General features: G+C 39.9%; 1 protein-coding gene across 2 annotated transcripts in view; it reads right to left on the minus strand.

Moving 5' to 3' along the window:
• The window catches only part of GPBP1 (GC-rich promoter binding protein 1), a 33,850-nt gene extending 15,180 nt beyond the window's left edge, over positions 1-18,670 (minus strand). Inside the window, exons 1-4 of one of the 2 annotated variants that reach the window (XM_082075512.1) lie at positions 18,573-18,670; positions 16,705-17,745; positions 16,020-16,087; positions 805-924 (exon numbers count right to left, since the gene is read on the minus strand). In XM_082075512.1, the coding sequence (XP_081931638.1) occupies positions 805-867 (63 nt within the window). In that variant the 5' untranslated portion in view covers positions 868-924; positions 16,020-16,087; positions 16,705-17,745; positions 18,573-18,670. Of the gene's footprint in view, positions 1-804; positions 925-16,019; positions 16,088-16,704; positions 17,746-17,844; positions 18,014-18,572 lie in introns of those variants that run through there. The other variant, XM_082075513.1, reaches the window with a different exon arrangement.
• Between the last annotated feature and the right edge of the window lie 1,819 nt (positions 18,671-20,489).

Here is a 20,489-nt window from a genome sequence, read left to right on the forward strand (position 1 = left end):
AAAGTAAGGCAATGCCACTCTCATAGTTGCAGATATGGATATTGCATTCAAAATACTACAGTGAAGAAGACAGGTCTACCATTAGAGAAATAGGTGACAGGAGTTTGAAAAACGCAGTGCTGCCTCTATTTCTCCATTCACACAAATTACGAAGGAGCAAAAGCACTGGCCAGGGGAAAAAAAGAAAAAAAAAAAAAAAAGAGACAGACATAGTCTTGACTTCCTAGAATATTTACAAATCCTAATGATTCAGAGACTGCTATTCCCGTTTCCGAGCTAACTGCCCCATTGTATAAAGGAAGACTAATCCAGATGAAACCACCAGACTGAAAATGTACAACCATTTCAACACAACACACTCCACCAGTTAACAACAAGCAAATGAAGAGCCCTTTCAGAAGGTCTATTTTAATGGCATTTTTCTAATCACTTGGATGATAGAATAATACACAGAGAAACATCAGAGGGACATCAAGCACATGCTTCTGTCTTGGTAGTTCTAGCACAAAATACAATACATAATTTTAAACTCCTGATGAAGGCAATCTCAATCCAAAACCAGCTCTGATAATGTGGTCCCACTTCTGACCATGAACTCAGCTGCTCAAGCAAAAAAATCTAACCGAGGTATGAGCTCAACAACCAAGGTCCAACTACTTAAATCATGACAGCAGGGTTTGCTAGATATCATCTGTTACCACCATATTCATAAAGACACTTGTCATTTTACTACGAATGAGGTTATGATATTTAGACTTTTCTAATAAAGAGAGTGTCTGTCCAAAACAACAACAAAGAACATACCTTTGTTGATGATGGTGGAGTAGGAAAACTAAGCCAGGCTGGAGCAAAGTCATGCTGCGCCATTTAGGTCCAGTCTCTCCGAATCAATGAAACAAGGCTTCAGCACCTCATGGCAAGTCCCTGTAATTCGAAAAAGCAAGAAATTAGTACTTTTCAGATGCTTATATTACAAGAGGATTACACTTGGTGTTTGATCATTACTTACCCTCCATTTCCTGGTATTATTTTCTCAGGCAGATCTGGTTTAGAATCTAAATAACCTCATCTCGTTTATAGAATCGCAGTTGTGCTTTTATTAGCAAAGTGTCACACTAATCAAATATACCACAGGTATCACAAAAATACAACTGCAACATACCTCCCTCTATTTCCTCTTAAAAATGGGATGAAGCTTCTTGTGTAAGGTCTGATCCAGAAAGCTGTTGCAAAATTAGCTTCTTGAAATACTTTCTGGTATTGTCTAGAATGGATTTCAGGAGCTACTTCATTAGCTTCCTAGAAGAAACTGATTCTTTTTTAGTTAGTCCCTAGAGGTTAATCTCAGAGGCTATATGAATGTTCCTTGTGAAACAGCTACATGCTCAGGGCCATCACAAACCCCATATTATCTCTAGAATCAATGGAAACAGAGCCTACATGTCCAGAAAGGGTCAAAATCCAGTAGAATTCTCTAGTTTGAAAATTGGTTCTCCCCACAGGTAGGAAAACACCGAGGATGAACTGTATTATTGAAAACTGAACTATAGCACAGAAAGAAATGGATGAAACACTATCTGAATTATAAGGGTATCTGAATCACACTCTGCAGCTAGACACTGCAAAACCGTCAACAATTCAAAAATATTTTAAGTATGATACATACACTATTAGAAATTCAGCTTGTGAAAACATAATTAACACCTACATGCATTTTATGGAGAGACCCAAATAAATGGGTATTCCACACCTCTGCACAACAGAATGCAGATCTGTTAGTCAGTGAGCACAGATATAGTTCACTTTCATCTAAGGCTGCTGTAACATGAACAACTATTAGTAAGAGCTGTGTACCTGAACTTGATAACTGATAATTATTGTTGTATTCTGGCCTGAACTAGGTTATTGCAGATCTTCAGTGCCAGAGGAGAATGCTCCAGCTTCTAAAAAGAGGTCTAACATATTTCTAAGCACTGAATTCCACCTCTCAGTTGAGCTGCCAGTTCTTTTTTATGCCATGAGCTTATACTTAGGTTTTTATGTACCTCCAATACCACAGTTAAACTGTAAGTTAACATGCACAAAATGTACTATCATTCAATAGAGACAAGTTTAAGGTATGTCTCGCTCAAATATCTTCATATAAACTACTGTGAAGTCATCCAATACTCTCTTCTGAATTAATCTCAACAGAAATTCCAGAAAAATTTTCTACAGAATCCAATTATGTCAGAGTAGTAAAAAAAATAACAAAAAGTCAGAAGTTAGAGAGTCACCGAACCACCACAAAAATGGCTTCTAACAGAAACCAAGTTAACTTTTACTGATTACTCATGTTTGGCGATGGTAGAGAAACAGAGAAGAGTATTATGCTTACAGATGAACCAATGAACCAATACAAGAGATGTTAAATTAAGAAACATCAAACTAAAAGTGAGCAGGCTGCAGCAAGAATTTTTTTTCTCCTTCCCTCAGATACAGTTCTCATGTCCAAGCAGGAAAACTACAAAATCTTCAGAAAGGACCAAAACAGGTATCAGTACTAGAAGACAGCACAACAACAAAAAATCTTCAGATCAAGGCACTTACAGTCTGAGAAACAAATTGAGAGATCAGGTTTGTATTGAATAAACACATAACAAAGAATCCAAAAAGTACTACCAAGCTATTGGTGAATAGGCTATTAGCTATGGGACAACAAGGGCACTAACAACGTGATTTCTTAATAAATTCATCTTACTGTTTTTTAGAAAACTTGTCAAGCTTACTAATACTTCTATTTATCAAACTGCCATGAAAAGAGCTCATTCTGAAGTCCCTAACATTCTTACCTTTTACCTTTTGCACACAAATCAAGGGCTGACGTGAGACGGGGTGATTACCAAGTATCTGAGGACTGGAAAGGTGTTTTTAACAGAGCTTTGTCCACAGCTCACTGATACTGGGTGTATATTTCTTCCAGAAAAAATAATATTCTAAAAGCAGATTAAAGTCTTTCCCATGTTCTCAGTTCTCCAACTAAAAGCTCTAAAAAGGTTTTTGATACTGCTCCTCAAGTCAGATGAGTCAATTCCTTTCCTACAGAGCAGCAGTGAAGTGTTAAGAGACAAAGGCCTGGGACAAAACTACATGACACTCGGAGTGCAAAGTCAGCAGCAGAACATCTGTAAATTTCAATAAACCCATTAAAGAATAACTCTTTCAGACCTAATTATTCCAGCTAGTTTTGATAAAAGAGCAGCAGTAACAAAAGCACAGATATGTTGTTAGAACACTACCTGACCAATTTCACAGGTTTACAGTTAAAGGCTACCAAGAAAAGCAATTATTGACAATACTGACCTCCACACCAGCAACATGAAGAAAACCGTTCTCTCATCTGATTGTACATACTATTGGTCTGGCAATTAGACATGGGAAAATCAAGTATTTTCACTGTTAAACCTTACTCACTAACTTCTAATAGGCACAAATACCCCAGCCATAATTAAACTGGGAAACAAAAAGCAGACCAGAAAAGGACAAATATTAACATATTTTCTTTAAACTACATTTTAGAGTACATAGCCTACTCAGCTTTAAGTTGTCAATTCCATGTTTTATCAGGCTTTGTAAATACTCTTACAGATGCTATCTTTCTGGTGTGGCCAACAAGTTTATCCTATAATGTATTTTAATACAAAAACATTTTCATTACAAGCATGAGTTCTGTTTTGATGATCTGGCAAATATTCCATAGCTCTAGGATACTTTTCATTCTCAGGAAGATATTTTTGGTAAATCGAAAATACATCACAAAAAGTGAGAACAGGACGTCAGCAAAACCACTCTGCTGCCAGAGGCAGGATTTATTCACTATGCTTAAAGCCCTCGTGATCAGTTGGACTGCCAAACATCAGCTCATTCCTTGCTTGCTTTCCAACTTAAGTTACACCAACAACTGAAATTACATTATTCTGCAACATTTCCTACACCTAGAAAGGTTCCTTCTACCAGGTCTGACTGAAGTTGTTTAGTTTTGGGGTTTTTTCCTGCTATTCAGGTTCTTTACCTAAGCTATACCCAGCAGCGAGAGACATTTCTATATTGTGTCCCACAAAGCACTTGCAACCTCTATTCAGATTTGTACTATCTACAAATTTAATAAGCACACATCCCATTCCATCAAGTTACTAATAAAGATACTGAAGAGGCTTCTTGAGAAATGTATTTGATACATTCTTCCAGCTTGACATCAAACAAGAGCTGCCTTTACAAAGACTGAAGGAGCCTCTAAGGCAAATAGTTAACACTGATCGGCGATTTACTTTAGAACACTTCTCTCTTTTGGAAATATAGAACTACCTTTAAACTAAAGCAAACAAAAAATTATTTGAACAGAATGAAAGTCAGTAGTATGCACCCATAAAAGCATTTGCAAGAAACTACTTCTATTTCACGGACAGACACGAGGAAGCCATTATTTCCCTGCTAGCAAGCCGTCTCTTACATACACACCACACAAGGGAGCAACTGCTGTTCATTAACACTGATAAAACAGCTGTTGTGCTACCAGCATTAACACAGCTACCAGAAGTAAACCTACTGACACAAGTGCCACAGAGCCAAACACAACTCCCCTGCTTTTAGAGGCTCTCTTGGTAACAAAAGATTAGGCCCAAAATTTATCACTGACTGTTTTAAGTTGTCGTTCCCCATCAGCACAAACTCAAAAAATATATCTGCCGTTCCCTAACCAAAGTGTCAAAAATGCTAACTTGGCTCAGTTTGCCTAATGAAGCAAAGCTGCACAACTCTAGGCAGCCAAGAAAAAGATGCTGAAATACTGCTATCCTGATACTATTAACACTCAAACGCATGTAAGTTTATTTAATAAGACTGGTCAAAACATTCAGTTTCATCTCACAAGTAGGTTCTGGTGTCTGATTCAAGTGCTGCAAAGTGACTTCAAAAAAAGAATGTCTTCCATAGCCCATAAATTCAGACAAATTTAATGTTTTGCTGTGTTGTGGATAGTAGAATAGTTTGCAGCAAAGAAAAAAAGCCTGTTATTAAACTTTACTTATTTTAGGGATCTGAGAGAAGCCTGTAAAGCATTTGTTTCAGATGGCATGCAATAATTATTCCAATATACAATTATATAAAATTCGATTCTATAGTTCTGTGAAGAGTGATCTTCAAAAATAAGGCAGTGAATACTAAAGAATAATGAATAGCTGGTTCCGAATTATGTACAGTGAAGAAATTTGTAACAAATGCACCTCGGTCATCCACTTTGAGCCACATTAGCAGCTGAAATAAGAACACTGCATCAAGTATGCTTAACCAACATCCAAAAAAGCTTGGGCCGGGTTTGTTTTTTTTTTTAACGATTGAGTCAGTAAGGTCCTTTTGTGACAGAAACTATTTTTGAACAACTTTAAAGCAACTGGAAATACTACTTGTTAAACTAGCTTACTTGTGTCATCTGAAAAGCATTTGGGAAAATTTAAGATATTGCCTCTGTTTTAGAAAAAGAACTAATATGCTGAGAAAACGGAAGCATAAAGCCACTGTGTGAATCAGCAGTCAAGACTTCTGCGAAAAGGCTAAGAAAAAACGTCTAGAGACAACTCCAAAACTTTAGAAAAAAAAAGGGAACTAAAACAACTACCATTAACTATCATTAGTCTAGCTTGTGCTTACCAAACTAAGAAACCAAACATTAAGGAGTATAGTCCATTTTCCCTGCCCTACTACATTTTTATTTTTTAAGTCATCACAGAAAAAGAGGCAAATAAAATCACTCATAGATTAATAGAACAGAAACGTAAAACTTTACTGGGTGTAATAATGGAACTATGTCAGTGATCAGGGGCAAGAAAAGTCTAACAAATCTACTTGGCTTGCTTTGCCCCCCAAATGAGGATCAAAGAGGTATTTAAACAGTGTTTATAAACACCTGAATCAGTAAATTCCACCAAGAAAAGAGATGTCTTAATCCACTGTAAGAACCACAAGAAGATACCAACCATACTAGATTTAGGCTGGACATATAGTCCTGAAGATCAGAAGAACAAGATTCTGGAACAACTTTGAGATCCAAGACAAATACCTGAATCTGTCAATTCCTATTATGCTTATAAGTCAGAAACTAGTAATTGTAACTAAGAGTTTAATGTATAGCACAAGGCCTGTGCACAAAATTAACATAATTAGTAGAAAGTAATAATTAATCCACCTTTTTTCACATAAGAATAACATTCCCCAGCAAGCTTTCCCCCCTCTCCCCCGCTACTTGCAATCAATATAGTGTTTAAAAACCACACTTTTTAAGCATAAAGACCACCCACTACAACGAAAGTATAAATCAAGTTAGTGTTTTTTTTTTTTCCTGTAGTATCACAGACAGAATTCAACATGGTACAAAAGCAGAAAACACCCAGTATTCATGAACTTTTGGATTTACTTATTTTCACATTAGTTCAGCAAAGTAATTCTTCAAGCTTCATCTTATATTACAATTTACATCCCATCCACAACCTTTCATTAATTATTGCTGGGAAAAAATATGCAACAGCCAAAATATCTCACATTAAAGTTCTGTCTGCAAATCTTATTTGTAAGCTAAAAACCTTCATGCATTTAGCTGATAAACAGGGCATGAAATACATAGATCAAGGAGATCCAATCGAACAAACTGTCAGAAACAGTGTTAAGGAATACATCTTGGGTTTAACAAATGCAATTGCTCACATTTTAATAACATTTGTGTAATTTCTTGCAGTAAAGATATTAAAATATATATATATACACATATATATATATATATATAAAGCCCACACAACAGAGTATGCTTGCTCATTCTCATACCATTTGTCCTAAAGTAGGGAGTCCTGCCACCACAACCATGTCAGTTACAGATTTCACCCTCCTTCACTCCAGAATTTCACCAAACAGGCAGACTGGCAGTATGTAGCCATAGCTTCCAACCACTGGTGAAGCACTAGATCTTTACAGGCTAAGCACAGTGCAGAACCCTAGCAAGCATCTGTTAGTCCAGCCTGTATCTCTGCATAACACATAAAAAATGGGAATAGAGTGCGGTCACATACCAGGACTCAATACAGATGGGGTAACTGTAGAGTCACTACAAACAAAATCTGCTGCATTTATTAACCCACTCAGCTGCAGTGATAAACCAGGAAGCAGTTCTCCTGCCAAAAGTCACACAGCAAAAGGATGAGGCAAGAAGGCTCTCGTGGTTTAACCCAGTCAGCAGCTAAGTACCACGCAGCTGCTCCCTCATCCACTCCACACTCTTCCCTTGCCACCATTGGGATGAAGGAGAGAATCGGAAGAGTAAAAGTGAGGAAACTCATGGGTTGAGTCAAAGGCAGTTTAACAGGTAAAGCAAAAGCCGCAAGAACAAGGAAAGCAAAACAAGGAATTCATTCACCACTTCCCACGGGCAGGCAGGTGTTCAGCCATCGCCAGGCTCTATCACGTGTAGCAGTTACTTGTGAAGACAAATGCCATCACTCCAAACATTCCCCCTTTCTTCTTCTTCCCAAAAAATATACACTGACCATGATGTCATATGATATCAAATAGCCCTTTGGCCAGCTTGGGTCAGCTGTTCCAGCTGTGTTCCCTCCCAACTTCCTGTGCACCTGCAAACTTCCTGCTGAAAAGTTCTTGACTTGATACAAACACTGCTTGGCAACAACCAAAATATCAGTGTATCATCAACATTCTTCTCACACTAAATCCAAAGCACAGGACTATACTAGCTACTAGGAAGAAACTAACTCTGTCCCAGATGAAACCAGGCCAAAGACAGACCTAGACTTTTTTTTTCTTTTTTTTTTTTTTTCCCATGCCAGGCATTTATAATATCTTGGAAACAATCAGGCCGGAGATAGCTTTAAAATAAAAACCCCAAGTCTCCAAATGAAACACTAGAACTTTTATGATCTAAACTGACTTCCTTCATATCTGTCGAGGGTTTAGATTGTGGGGTGACAATAAAACCTGGCAGATGTATTGTTAACCTCTTCTCCTCATCCCCTTCCCCCTTTTACCGCTCCCTCTCCCCCCTTCCCACTAAGGGAGGAGATCGGGAGGAAAAGAAGGACAGAGAGAAGAGAGTTGGAAAAATTAAAAACGTTTTACTAATGCTACTGATAAGAATAGAGAAAATAATACAAAATATACAAAACCAATCTTGAAAGTCTCAGCAACTGCAGAGCCAGCAACCAAAGTCCTGGATTGCACACTGCAGCCAACCGGAGCTGGATTCAGTCCGTCACTAGGCCTCAGTTCGCAGGGATGACTAGCAAGATCCTCTCCTAATGTCGGCCATAAGGAAAAAGGAAAAAAGGGGCAAGATCCTCGTGATCTCCCACTTTTATATGAAGTATTCACGTGAATGGGATGTTATACACAGTTGGTCAGTTTCTTGGTCACCTGTTTCTCGTTGCCCCTCCCCTGAGAGGTGCATCCATGCTTATCAATAACTTCTCATTCCATTGCTATGTTTACCAAAACACATGTCTGGTTCTCCAGGAAAATGCAGCTAATATGAAAGCTTTAGCTGACAGGCAAATTCACTAGAAGATAAACTTGTTTTTTAACAAAACCAGGACAATATCCTAGAAATTCACATAATGTCTCATGCACTGTTCCTGCTAATGCAGTGGAACATTATAATTTCCTTCACAAATGTCTTAAACCTGGCCTTGAACATATCATCAAGAAAAAAACAAAGGCTGCTGCTGTCTGGAATAAACTGGTTTAACAAAAAAAAAAAAACTCTTCACAAAAGATAATCTAAGTGATCACTCCTGCTCCTTCATAAAGGCGAACCTTTATCCAGAAATTCTTCTAGCTTCACTTCCATTCAACAACTCTTCCCAGTACTAGAAATCCTCTCTCCATTCCTCTGCTTACACAACACTAAAAATAGCCATACAGCATCTCTGGAATTGCATAATACTTTTCAGGAGTTGGAAAAGTAACTCCCATGACAATTCATCTCAAGTGAGTCTCTGCACTGGCTGCATAAGTGGACATGAGAGCCTGCAGACAAGGTGGGGAGAAATGATCTTGTGGTATATGCCATTGGCAGACAGCAGGGAAAGCAGATGTAATTGAAGCATTCTGAATTTTAGTTCCATGTTTTGTTTCCTACAAACAGGTCAAATAACAAAAAAAAATGAGCCTGATTAAAGTACAGAATCCTAAAAGGATTATGGTATGTAAGGTAACATGCACTGGCATTTAACTGCTGTGATTTTTAAAACTATTTTCATTATTTGTTTTAAGTAGCTCTAAGTAGATGAAATGAATTTTGTATCACATTTTGTATGTAACTATAAACACTATTAAAAATTTTGCAACTTGTAAGAATCAACTGAAAAAACATGCAATCCTACCTTTTATTTTCCCAGGTTTACACCCATTACAGACAATAAAAGCAATATCTCAACAACAGCTCTTCACTTTATCACAGACAGCATCTCCTTGCAATGAAACACTGTTACCTTTTACATCCTTCTGAGGGCATACTGTCTACTCTTGTCCCAACGGTCTGTAGTCCCATCAACAGTATTAACAACCAAGTCTTCCTATATCATTTTCACCTTCATAAATTTTACATGAGAAAAATACAAGTTTGCTGGCTTACTAATTTTAAATCTGGAAGGTATCTTCTGAAAAATTAAAATATAACATTCAGAGTGTTCTAAAAGACTGAGGACCAATTTGTACCCTGTTAGAAGATGAAAAAGAGTATCAGCCTTTCCCCACAGGAAATATGCTCCAGTCCTTTAATCATCTTTGTGCTCCTTTGCTGAACTCACTCCACATCTTTCCATATATTTCTTGTATCAGACAGTCTATAATGGGACACAGCACTCCACATGTGGCCTCACCAGGGCTGAGTAGAGAAGAAAGATGAATTCTCCTCAACATGCTGGCAACACTTGTAGCCCAGGAAGATGTCAGCCTTCTTTGTTACAAGGATGCACTGCTGGCTCATAGTCAGCTCACTGTCCAACAGCACCCACAAGTCCCTCCCTGCTGAGCCGTTCACCAGCTACTCAGGCCCCAGCACGTACTGGCAGATGCAGGACTGCACATTTTCCCTTTGCTGAACTTCATAAGGACCTTCTGTCCAGGTTCCTCTAGATGGCAGCACAAACATCTAGTGTTTCAACCACTCCTCTCCATGTTGCATCATGTGCAAACTGGCTGAGGGTAAACTCTGCCCCATTGTTCAGGGCTTTAATGAAGGTGTTGAATAGTATGGGCTCCAGTATTGAACTCTGTGGCATAACAGTAATGACTTCCACCAAACAGCCACTGATCGCAACCCTCACAAGCTATGCCTGGCCATTCAGCCTGGTTTTGACACACCTCATCATTCACTTCTCTACACAAACTTTGCCAGGTGAAGGATGCCATGGAAGACAATGTCAAAAGCCTTACTGAAGTCAATCAAATCACCCTTTGTTGCTCTCCCTTCATCTACCAAGCAAGTCACTTCATTGTCGAGGGCCACTAATTTGGTTAAGCATGACTTCCCCTTCATAAAGCCATCATGACTGCTTTCACTCACCTTCCTGTCCTCCATGTGTTTGGAAACAGTTTCCAGGATTAGTTACTCTACCACCTTCCCATGGACTGAAGCAAGGCTGACCAGCCCGTAGTTCCTTGGATCCTCCTTCTTACCTTTCTCGATGACAGGATTGACATTTGCTCTCTCCTAGTACTCAAGAACCTCTCTCAATCACTGTGAGACCTCTCAAAGCTAATAAGGAATGACCAGCCAGCTTCCTATGCACTCATGGGAGCATCCTGTCAGGCCCCGTGGATTTAGGTCTATCTTATTTAAACATTGCCTAACATGATCCTTCCTCCAACAAGAACGGAGAATAAGACACAGCAGAACTTTAGGATGACGAGGACATGAGATCAGAGACCATCTCCACCCAGTTCCAAGGGCACGTTGTTCAACTTGTCTAACCAGTATTTAGCTGGCAGAGGAAAGACAGTCCCACTGGTATTGAAGAGATCCAACTTCAGGGAGGTCTCTTCAAGCATACGAAGTAAAAACCTTTCTCTAGCCCAGAAAGCTGTCTTGGATATCCAAGACATGTTTCACTACTGTTAGCAAGATGCAATTTGGTAACACTATTTGTCTGAACTACTACAATAAATAAAAACAACTTTCCTTTTTCATAATGCCCTAGCATGAAGAAAGTGACAAAAATGGTAACACCACTATAATAAGAAAAAGGCTAGTCAGTGTAGTAGTAAAACAGCCAAAACATCTACAATCTAAAACCTTAATTTACTAAAAGACTATACGCTTTAGCCCATCTTGTGGAGTCACCATGGTAGTAAATACATCCAATTTAAATGGAGCCAGCCAAAATTTTATTGGAAAAAAGCTTTAAAATAATAAAATTTAGGGAAAAAAAAAAAACCCTGACAGCTGAACTCAACTCACCAGAAGCTAGATACAAAGAAAAACAGTCCTGCATTTTCAGCTTCTATACTTCTCATGCTCTGTGGATAGCCTATATTATTTTACAGGAGGAAGTTCCAGGGACAATGGGTATTTCAGAGATTGTTAGAAGACAATTAAAATAAAATGCAATATAAACTCAAATAGTGAGGAATATTTGAAGCCTGTGAATGGAGTAGCAAAGTTACTAACAATGAGGGGGGGGGGGGGGAGGGAAGGAAGCTTCCAGACATGAATTCCTGAAACTAAAAGAGAGATATCAATTCAAATTTCGCGATGCTCCCTGAAGACCCGTTTAGAAGTTCAGTCTATTGATTTGCATAGAGAAACCCATGAACAGAATACACGTTAAAAGCACATGGATAAACACACACACATAGTTTTCAGAAAAGCCTAAAATTACCATGTATGCATATCTAAGTGGCACATACCTATGATCTTTTACTTACTGCCTCACAGATTACTATTAACATCCATTAATTACATGTAGGAACCTTAACTCCACCCTCAGTTACAGACTTGTTTGATAACCCACCCACATCCTGTCACTGTAATTTTTCATATAATATTTATAAATGGGGTAAAGAAGATTGTAAGCCATCAGAATTAAAATACACTAAAGTGTTGTTATGACACCATGAAAAATAAAAGGTTATATATTATTCAGTGTCTCAAGTTTGTTGTGCTACTGCTGCTGCTTTCCTTCCCTGGTAATGAGCTACAGGAAGTATATCAAAACCTTAATAAGTCAGGAAGACAAACAAAGTGTGTATATGAATTTCAGAAGCATCTAGTAAACAAGTTTGTATGACATGTTAGTAACCATCTAACAAAAAGGAAAAGGAGGCACAAAATTTTGCAGGAGGTAAATAAAACTGAACATTTGCTATCAAAGATATGCTAAACACAAATTGTACTGCATTTCATGACAACAATAAGATATGTCTCTTTACCAAGGTCATTTTTTTTTCTTGAAGAAGTGGCAGCAGGCAAACTCACTAGAAACAGAGCAACTCTGGAGGAACTGAGCTGCAGAATAAATTTACCCTTTAGATCTCCCACCTTGGACCAGCTTCAAAAGTTTATTTCACCTGTTTAGCATCAGCCATAGACAAAAGACAAAGTTTTGCTCTAAATTAGGCAAAGAAACTATATGCACAAGTACCACCCAGACTACCCAGGCTCTCCTTCATAAGAAGAAATGTTCAGGATTCTTCTCAAATGAACCAGGCCATTAAAATAAACCACTCCACGAAAAGTTTTCCCTTCTCCACAAACACAGGTTTTCTTTTAAACAGAAAATTTATTGTGATAGCAGATCCTTCCCTGTTATCTCCAGTCAAGAGCAGTGCTAATTTGAAGTAAAGCTGGTAGAGTGCAAGCTTTAAACAATGCTTTTGTTTAAACCCTATACATCTCCATTTTCATTTCCCTTTTAGAGACACAGCTCATTAGAGAGCTTCCTTAGTCTGCAGTTCATTTAGTTTCAACAAAGCAAAATAAGCTAATTTCAAGTTGTTTTGCTAACCAAAATTTGCAAGTTAATAAAACAGAATATTCAAACCCTAACACAAGCTTTACTCAATTTTTGAAAGCTGAGGCGTTTCTACTGAGCACAAATTGCTGCAAACACATGACAACTACTTAAACTAAAAAAATACTTATTTCCTTTCTTTTCTCTCCATATAAATGCACAGCCACAACATAAAAAGCTTAAATCTCTACAGCCAACCATTTAACACTTTGAAGGGAAAGTATGCATGTCACCCTCCAACTACATCTCAATGTAGAAGAGGGTTTACAGACATTTGGTTTACAAGCAAGATGAAATTAGCACATGGTAATTCTCTCAAGTTCTTTGGTCCTCCAAAATTGTCAAAGACTTGCACCTCAAATAAAAGGAAAGGGGGCTGAACCTTTAAGGTCTTATCTCCCACTAGAATAACAGACATTAAAACGTTCTGAACAATTCAGCTGAAGCCTCTTCTTTCTTAACTGTGCTACTACATAGCAAGTAAACTCTCTGGTTTTAGTCACCTCTTCTATACATATAGCTCACAAGCAACAGGGATAACATTGCTTCTGTGAATCAAATATTAATGTCACAATAATCAAAACATCTTCTAGGAAATGTTTAAGAAACAGCCAAATTCAATGAGAGAGCTTCAAATAACTTCATCACCACTCTTATCCAAAATAGTTTTTCCTTCTTGCACTGTACTAAAACGTATTTTTTTTAAAGAGCAAACTATTTTGTAATGCAGAATAACTTCGTATTTGAAGGTAAACTAGAACCAGGTTCCTTCTGCTTGAAACCCTACAAAATTGCAGTACCATTTAGCAGAAAGCTAGATAAACGCTAGTCTCTTGCCCTTTGCGAGGTTCAAAGTCCAAAAGCTGAAGTATTAGTGCAAAAATATCACTGCTCTGTTCAGCATACATTATGTAACAAAATCACCAGGAATTCTTTTGCGCTTTGGAGTCTTTGCAAGGGTCTTAAGAAAAAACTGTTGAAAAAGGTAGCAGTTTTGACATATGCTGAGCATGTAACATAGGAAAACAATTCCATGTATTTAATCTGTTTCCCACACTATGTTTACCAAAAATACAAAAGGAGGTGATTGTGAAAGAGCTGACAGCACCACATAGGGCACCATCATCAGCTATTCGGCACTACTACTGCTCAAACACACACAGCACCAAGAACCAAACCAAACAGCATGCCAAGTCTCATTCAAGTCCATTTATAATAAGGCCTGCATACAGTCCTCCTTGCAGGGCAGAATTTACTCCTAGTAGTAAAAAATAAAGAAACAAAATCAACTTCTCCAGAAGTTACTGATGAACTACCAGTATTACAATGCTTTATCCACACAGTTTACACACAAAAATCTCAGTAGAATGGAGGACAAAAAAAAGGACCATAAAGGACATTAAATTGTTAAGTTCTTCCAGCAAAGCTAAATATCTACACAGTTTATCATTTTACAGATGTAATACCACTTAATCTTTGGTATGGTTTTAAACTCTGTTTACTCTTAAAACTCTTAAAAGCTTCCATCAACATTTTTTTCACACAGCAGAGCAGCCTACACCATTCAAGACAATTCGTCAATATGAATGTACCCATTTTAGGATTCTGACAGATTAAATGAATTAATAAAAGAGCCATGTTGCTGGTGGTTATTCCAGTACAAAAGTTATGTTTACATCAAGGGTTAAGGTATAAGCTCTCAGGGGCAAGGACCTTACCTTCACAGTTGTCTGCAAAACACTTAACAGACTGTCAGCACTATACAAATAAAACCTAAAGAAGGAATTAAAGTGGACCAGCATGCTAGGCATTTTCTCCTCGATGGGCCTCACTCAAGTATGAATTTTGCTTAAGGTACAAGGGCAAAGCTGTAAAATATGCTTAAATCCTTGTGAAATACATTTGCATATGAACAAGAACAACTGCACTTCCCAAGTGCAAACACGGTGAAAAGAAAATAAGAATTATCCTATCAGCAAACAGAGAGATGTAAATATGGAGTTAATTTAATGAAGCTAACCAGCAAACTCTTCAAAACATCCAGAAGGGAAAGGGTGCAGATAAAGACGTCACCAAAAATAGTTAAGTGCGGGGATGTAACTCCTTGTTTCAGTGTGAGCCTCTTTTCAAGATATAGAAGTACCTCATAGCACTGAAAGTTAATAGGTTGAAAAAAAAGAGACATCATCTTTTCTGTGAGTTAAGGAGTACTTGTATTACTATTGTTTATGACCACGTAATAGACAAAAAACAAAGGAAATGGTTGCTCACACCTGAACTCTTTCCATTTACCAAATGCTTTCAAGCAGAATATGGATTAATCTAACTAAAGAAATGAGGAAGATCATTCTTCTCTGATGGTTTGATTCCTTCACATGTAGCCCAGTTCATTCAGTCAATCCTCAGACACAAGCCACAGCCACAAGACATTACAGAAACAGACTCCTATTCATGTTCCACCATTTCCATGTTTTCAAAACAACAAAAATGAAACAGAAGTTAAAAAAAACAAACAGCAAGGCCACACAAAGAAAGCAAAATACTGAAGCTAGACCAGCTTTCAGATACTCACAAGACATACACAGAACTATTTCAAGACTCTTAAAAATTATTTAGATGCAAATCTTTCATTTGTGGTCGAAATATTAGTAACAAGCTACAGGGGGAAGAAACGCTGTGGTAATCTTTAGATACAGTTTCATATGCTTGTTCTACAAGGCTTTAACAAAAGCCATCTTGCCAAACACCTTTGCATTGACCTTAAATAAAATCTTTTCTTTTTCATAAGCTCACTAATACTTCAGTACTACAGAAGCTCTGAACAATTTTTTAGAAAGTGGTGACTAAGGTAAATGTGACATCTTTACCAAACATTCAGTTTACAGGCTACCCAATAATGCTTTAATTATTTAAAGCTTTATGAATAATCAAGATGGGGTGAGGGCAGAGAATTACAGTAAAATTACCACTGACTTTTGAATTAAGTTGCTCTGTCCATCTTCATTTTCTTTGAGGCAGTAGCAATTCAGCCGAATGCAAACCTACAAAAGATATTGTAAATATATTGATTTCAACATTTAAATTATATCTTCAGAAACATTTAACGACTATGGGAGGATGAAGACAGCAATATATCTAAAAATAACATGGAAAATTAGTTAATACACCACTAGATTTTGGTTTGAATCCTTCCAAAAAGGTGGAGGTTTTTTGTAACATTACACTTGCAGACCAGACTCATTAATTCTCATTACAGAACAGGAAATACTCTGAAATCAACCTTACAACACCAACACATGCAAAAGCTAGTTTGCCTATGCAGTAAACTAATCTTTGGTAAAAAATATCACTTCCATATGTGACAAAAAAGGGCAGAAGGAAGTTAAAAAAAAAAACAAAAACACACACTATTCTGAAGAACAGGATTCAACCTAGATGTTGAGATGTAGTCTTCCCCTAAAAATCACTCCCCTACCTACACATTTCTCCTTGTATATGTATTCTTCAAATTCTTAAATAATTTTTACTTGCTGTTTGTTCTGAAAGCTCATTTCAACATTCTCAAAAAAAAAAAATCTAGGCAGTAAACATTACTGTTTAACCATTCTACTGATAAAACGCTTATTCAAGTATAAATTCATTTATGAACACTACTTACCTAATCCAAAAGGACTGCACAAGGTGTTAGTACTGCGTGACGGGTAGTTTTCCAGTTTTCCTTGAGATATATCCCGAGTTCTTGTTGATACTACATTCGTAGCTGTTTGACATAGATGTGACCTCACGGAAATTAGCTACCCATCCTTGCTTACAGATTCCAGAAGGCTATTTCCAAAATTTGTAAACCGTCTTAGAAAGCTTCCTTTTTCTTTGACAGCTTCTTCTCTTGTCTATTCCATCTACCTATCACTATAAGAAGCATCAGCTCCAGATGAAATAAATACACTTTTTACACCAAAAACTGTGAAGCTGAAAATCCAGTTTTCACATCTGAATTGTAGAACTTTCCTAGCTTCGGGTAACAGACACATTTGTAAGCAACAGCTATCTGGATACCTCCATACTGCTTATTGGCAACATGATTTTTCAACAAAAAAAAAAATTAAATAAAATATAAAAGAAAAAATGATAAACAAATGTCTATTAGATTCTTCATTTAGAAAATAGGTCTCACTGCAAAATGACAGAAGCTATGTCAAAAAATCTAAAAAATAAGATAACAGGGAAAATATCTGCCATTAAACTTTCCAGTAATGTCTACACAGTGACTCAGGCTGCATTTAACCTGGAGCCAGCTAAAAGCACTGGTTATATTTATGACTCAGACAGAATGCTGCCGAGAATAAAAAGGTATCTAAAAGCAAAAAAGCACTTTATTTTTGCAGCTGAAGTATTCAGAACTTGATAAATTTAGCCACGTATCCAAGCCATGAGGACAAAAGCATCCAAGAATGAGGTGCTCGATATTGCTAGGAAAAAAAAAAACCCTCACGACTTCAAACTTCCACTTCACTTCTCAGACGCCTATCGGTTGTTTCAGAAGTCTCTTCAGGAGGAAGCACTTGGAAAAATAATGCCAGACAGTGTCTGATTTTCCCCCCTTTCACAAGAAGCAGGTGCTGCAGGTCAGTCTCCACCTTCGCCCTACCAGCAGAAGCAGAATGCTGCAAACGCCCAGGACTCCTGTAATCCACACTGCCTACGGTAAAAAGAACCAGAACAATCAGTATTCCCTTCTGAAATCCGAACTGGCGTCAGACGAACACACAGATCTGAATCTCAAAAACCAAACACGCACACAATCTGGGAGACGAACCCGAGTGCAGAAGTCTCGGTTAAATCTTCACTCATGTCCCAGAGAACGCAGCTTGTCAGTGACAGCGCTCTCCTACCTCTCACACCCGAGGGAAAGAAGAAAAAAAAAAGAAAAAAAGAAAAAATGAAAAGAAAGGGACATTTCTCATTTTATTGGGGAGGATGAACAGGTCTGCAAGAGCAGCCGGGGGGGAGACGCTGACCTGGGCCCGGGACTCGAGGCGGGAGCACAGGACGAGCCCGCAGAGCGGCGGCGGCACCTGGGGAAACCCCAGCGCCCGGGGAAAGCCCCGCCGCTCCGCGGCCCACGGTCCAACAAGGGCGCGGGCAGGGCCCCAGCTCCCCGGCCACCGCCGGCCTCTGTCGCGGCACCGGGCAGGAATCCGCCGGCCCGCGCTGGCGTCTGCCCTGCCAGCCCGGGGGGGCCGCGCCGCCCCCGCACAGCGCTCAGCGCCGCCGGGGTCCCGGAGGCGGCTCCCCTTGCCCTCCCCGAGGGCGGGCCCGGCGGCGCGGCGGGGGAGGGACCGGGGCGGCCCGGCGCCCCGCACGCCAGTACCCGCCCCGGCCGCTCCGCGCCCCCTGCCCGCCCCCGCCGCCCCCGGCCGCGGACACACCGGCCCTGGGGGCTGCCCCCCCCCCCGCGCCCCGAGAGCCGCGCGCGCGAGAGTGGTGCGCACGCACACACACAAACGCACGCACACACACACACACCCCGCTCGCCTCGCTCCCAAAATGGCGCCGCTCCGAGTCGCAATGCTCCGCGCGAACAAGCCTCGCGAGAGCCGCCTCGCGACCCCGCGGGAGCCCGGGGCGGGGCTTCCCGGCTGCCGCCGAGGGTGCGACCCCGCCCCCGCCCGGCCGGAGGGAGCCCCCCTGCCGTGACGTCATGGAACAATCCCGAAAGTTCCGCGCTGGGCGGCGGGGGAATCCCCAGCGCGCCCCGCCCCCGCCCCGCCCGCGGGAGTCCCCGGCGCCGCCGTAATTAACCGTGCAGCGGCACACCACTCGGACCGCGCGGTGCCACCCCTACAACGCTGAGGTGCCGAACCGGGTCAGCGGAACCAAGGAGCGGGCTCAGGCCGCAGGCTGGTCGGACTAGCCCAGGAGGGTGCTGCGGGGCCGCGGCTGGCCGCCAGAAGGTCCGTGTGCCGTGTACACGGTGCGGAAGCGGTCGGCGAGCGCGGCCCGGTCGGTGCCAGGGAGACCGCGCTGCCGCCGTGACGAGATGCGTGGGCGGCGGGGATGCAGCGGGCACCCGGGAGCGCCGGGGCACAGCTCGCACAGGCAGCGGACGGGGTGAAGCCGCGGCGCCGGTGAAGGAACCAATAGCCGCCATTTAAGCAAACAACAAAAAATTGCCGTCTTCATTGAATTGGCACAAACGGCTTTAAAGTACGACCTGGAGAGCGGAAAATACGTTTAACGTACACGCAGCCATTTCTGCGCGTTGCGTTTTTGAAAGAAACTCGATGAGTTTTTGTAGCATGGGAACTAGATGTTTGGATTGTCATTTTGAAAATTTTGAAATCTCATTTCCAACACAGGTCAAATTATCCTGCAATTAATTACGTGAAAAATTAAATATGCAGAATTATGTTTAAATATCATTAGAAAGGGTACTGGCAAGTGTTTTTAGAGCCTGCATTTGATTCTGGATTTTCCTCTATGAGGTTTAAATTATTGTAGGAACTGACATTATGCACTGATTTTTTACAAAAGTCTCAATGTCCAAGCAAACAGTAGGATTTTTAATGTATTTTGCTGTAGAAATAACCTGTTTTCATTTGGCAAAATTACTAGAAAACAACAAACACTAGAAAAATTACTAAAAATCAACAACTGAAAAAATTAGACGAGCATGTGACAGTTTCATCTTAAGAAAAAAAAAAAACCTGACAGAACCTCCTTAACTGTTATGGTCTTATTTATCTACAGCTCGGCTGGGAGCAGTCAACCCCAGTTACAATTTCTAAAAGCAGTGGTGTTTTTTCTAGGCTTCCATCACAATCTCGCCTGTGTTGCAACCTCTTTTCTATACCTCATCCTTGAGATTGTTTGTCCTTTTATTTACCTTGACCCATGCTGCAGAAATGAGGCTTCCCAAGCAGGGTGTCAGAGCATACCCCATGCCTCTCAGTAAATTTTGCCATCAGGTGCCAATCTCGAAACTGTAAACAGGAAAGGCAAGGCAGAGCTTACCACCTGGTCTGACTGTGAACCATGGCACCAGCCAAGGACCCAAGTCTGATGCATCCAGGCACGGCCACCAGGACTGTAGTACCAAAATGGCCCACACTCTCAAGTGCCATTATTAAAATCTTTGTCAAAATAGTAATTTATAACCTACCTATTGATGAATTTAACTCACATCAGACACATGTTGCAGTAGTGTCTAGAAAGTAACAAGTTTGTTCAGTCAGGAAAAGTCACGGAAAACATCTCAGGACTCCAGGACTCCACTGTGGTTTGTGCTTCAAACACATGTAATAACAAGAAAGCTCTGACCAAAGTAATCATATGCAAGTCCAAAAGCAACATATAAAATCCAAAAATACGATGGGTAACAGTATCTAGGAAAACAAGATAAGATGTGAACCCAAAGCAACATGAAAACAAGTGTATAGAGTT

This window comes from Streptopelia decaocto, assembly GCF_964273445.1.
Source record: "Streptopelia decaocto genome assembly, chromosome: Z".
Lineage (NCBI taxonomy): Eukaryota > Metazoa > Chordata > Aves > Columbiformes > Columbidae > Streptopelia > Streptopelia decaocto.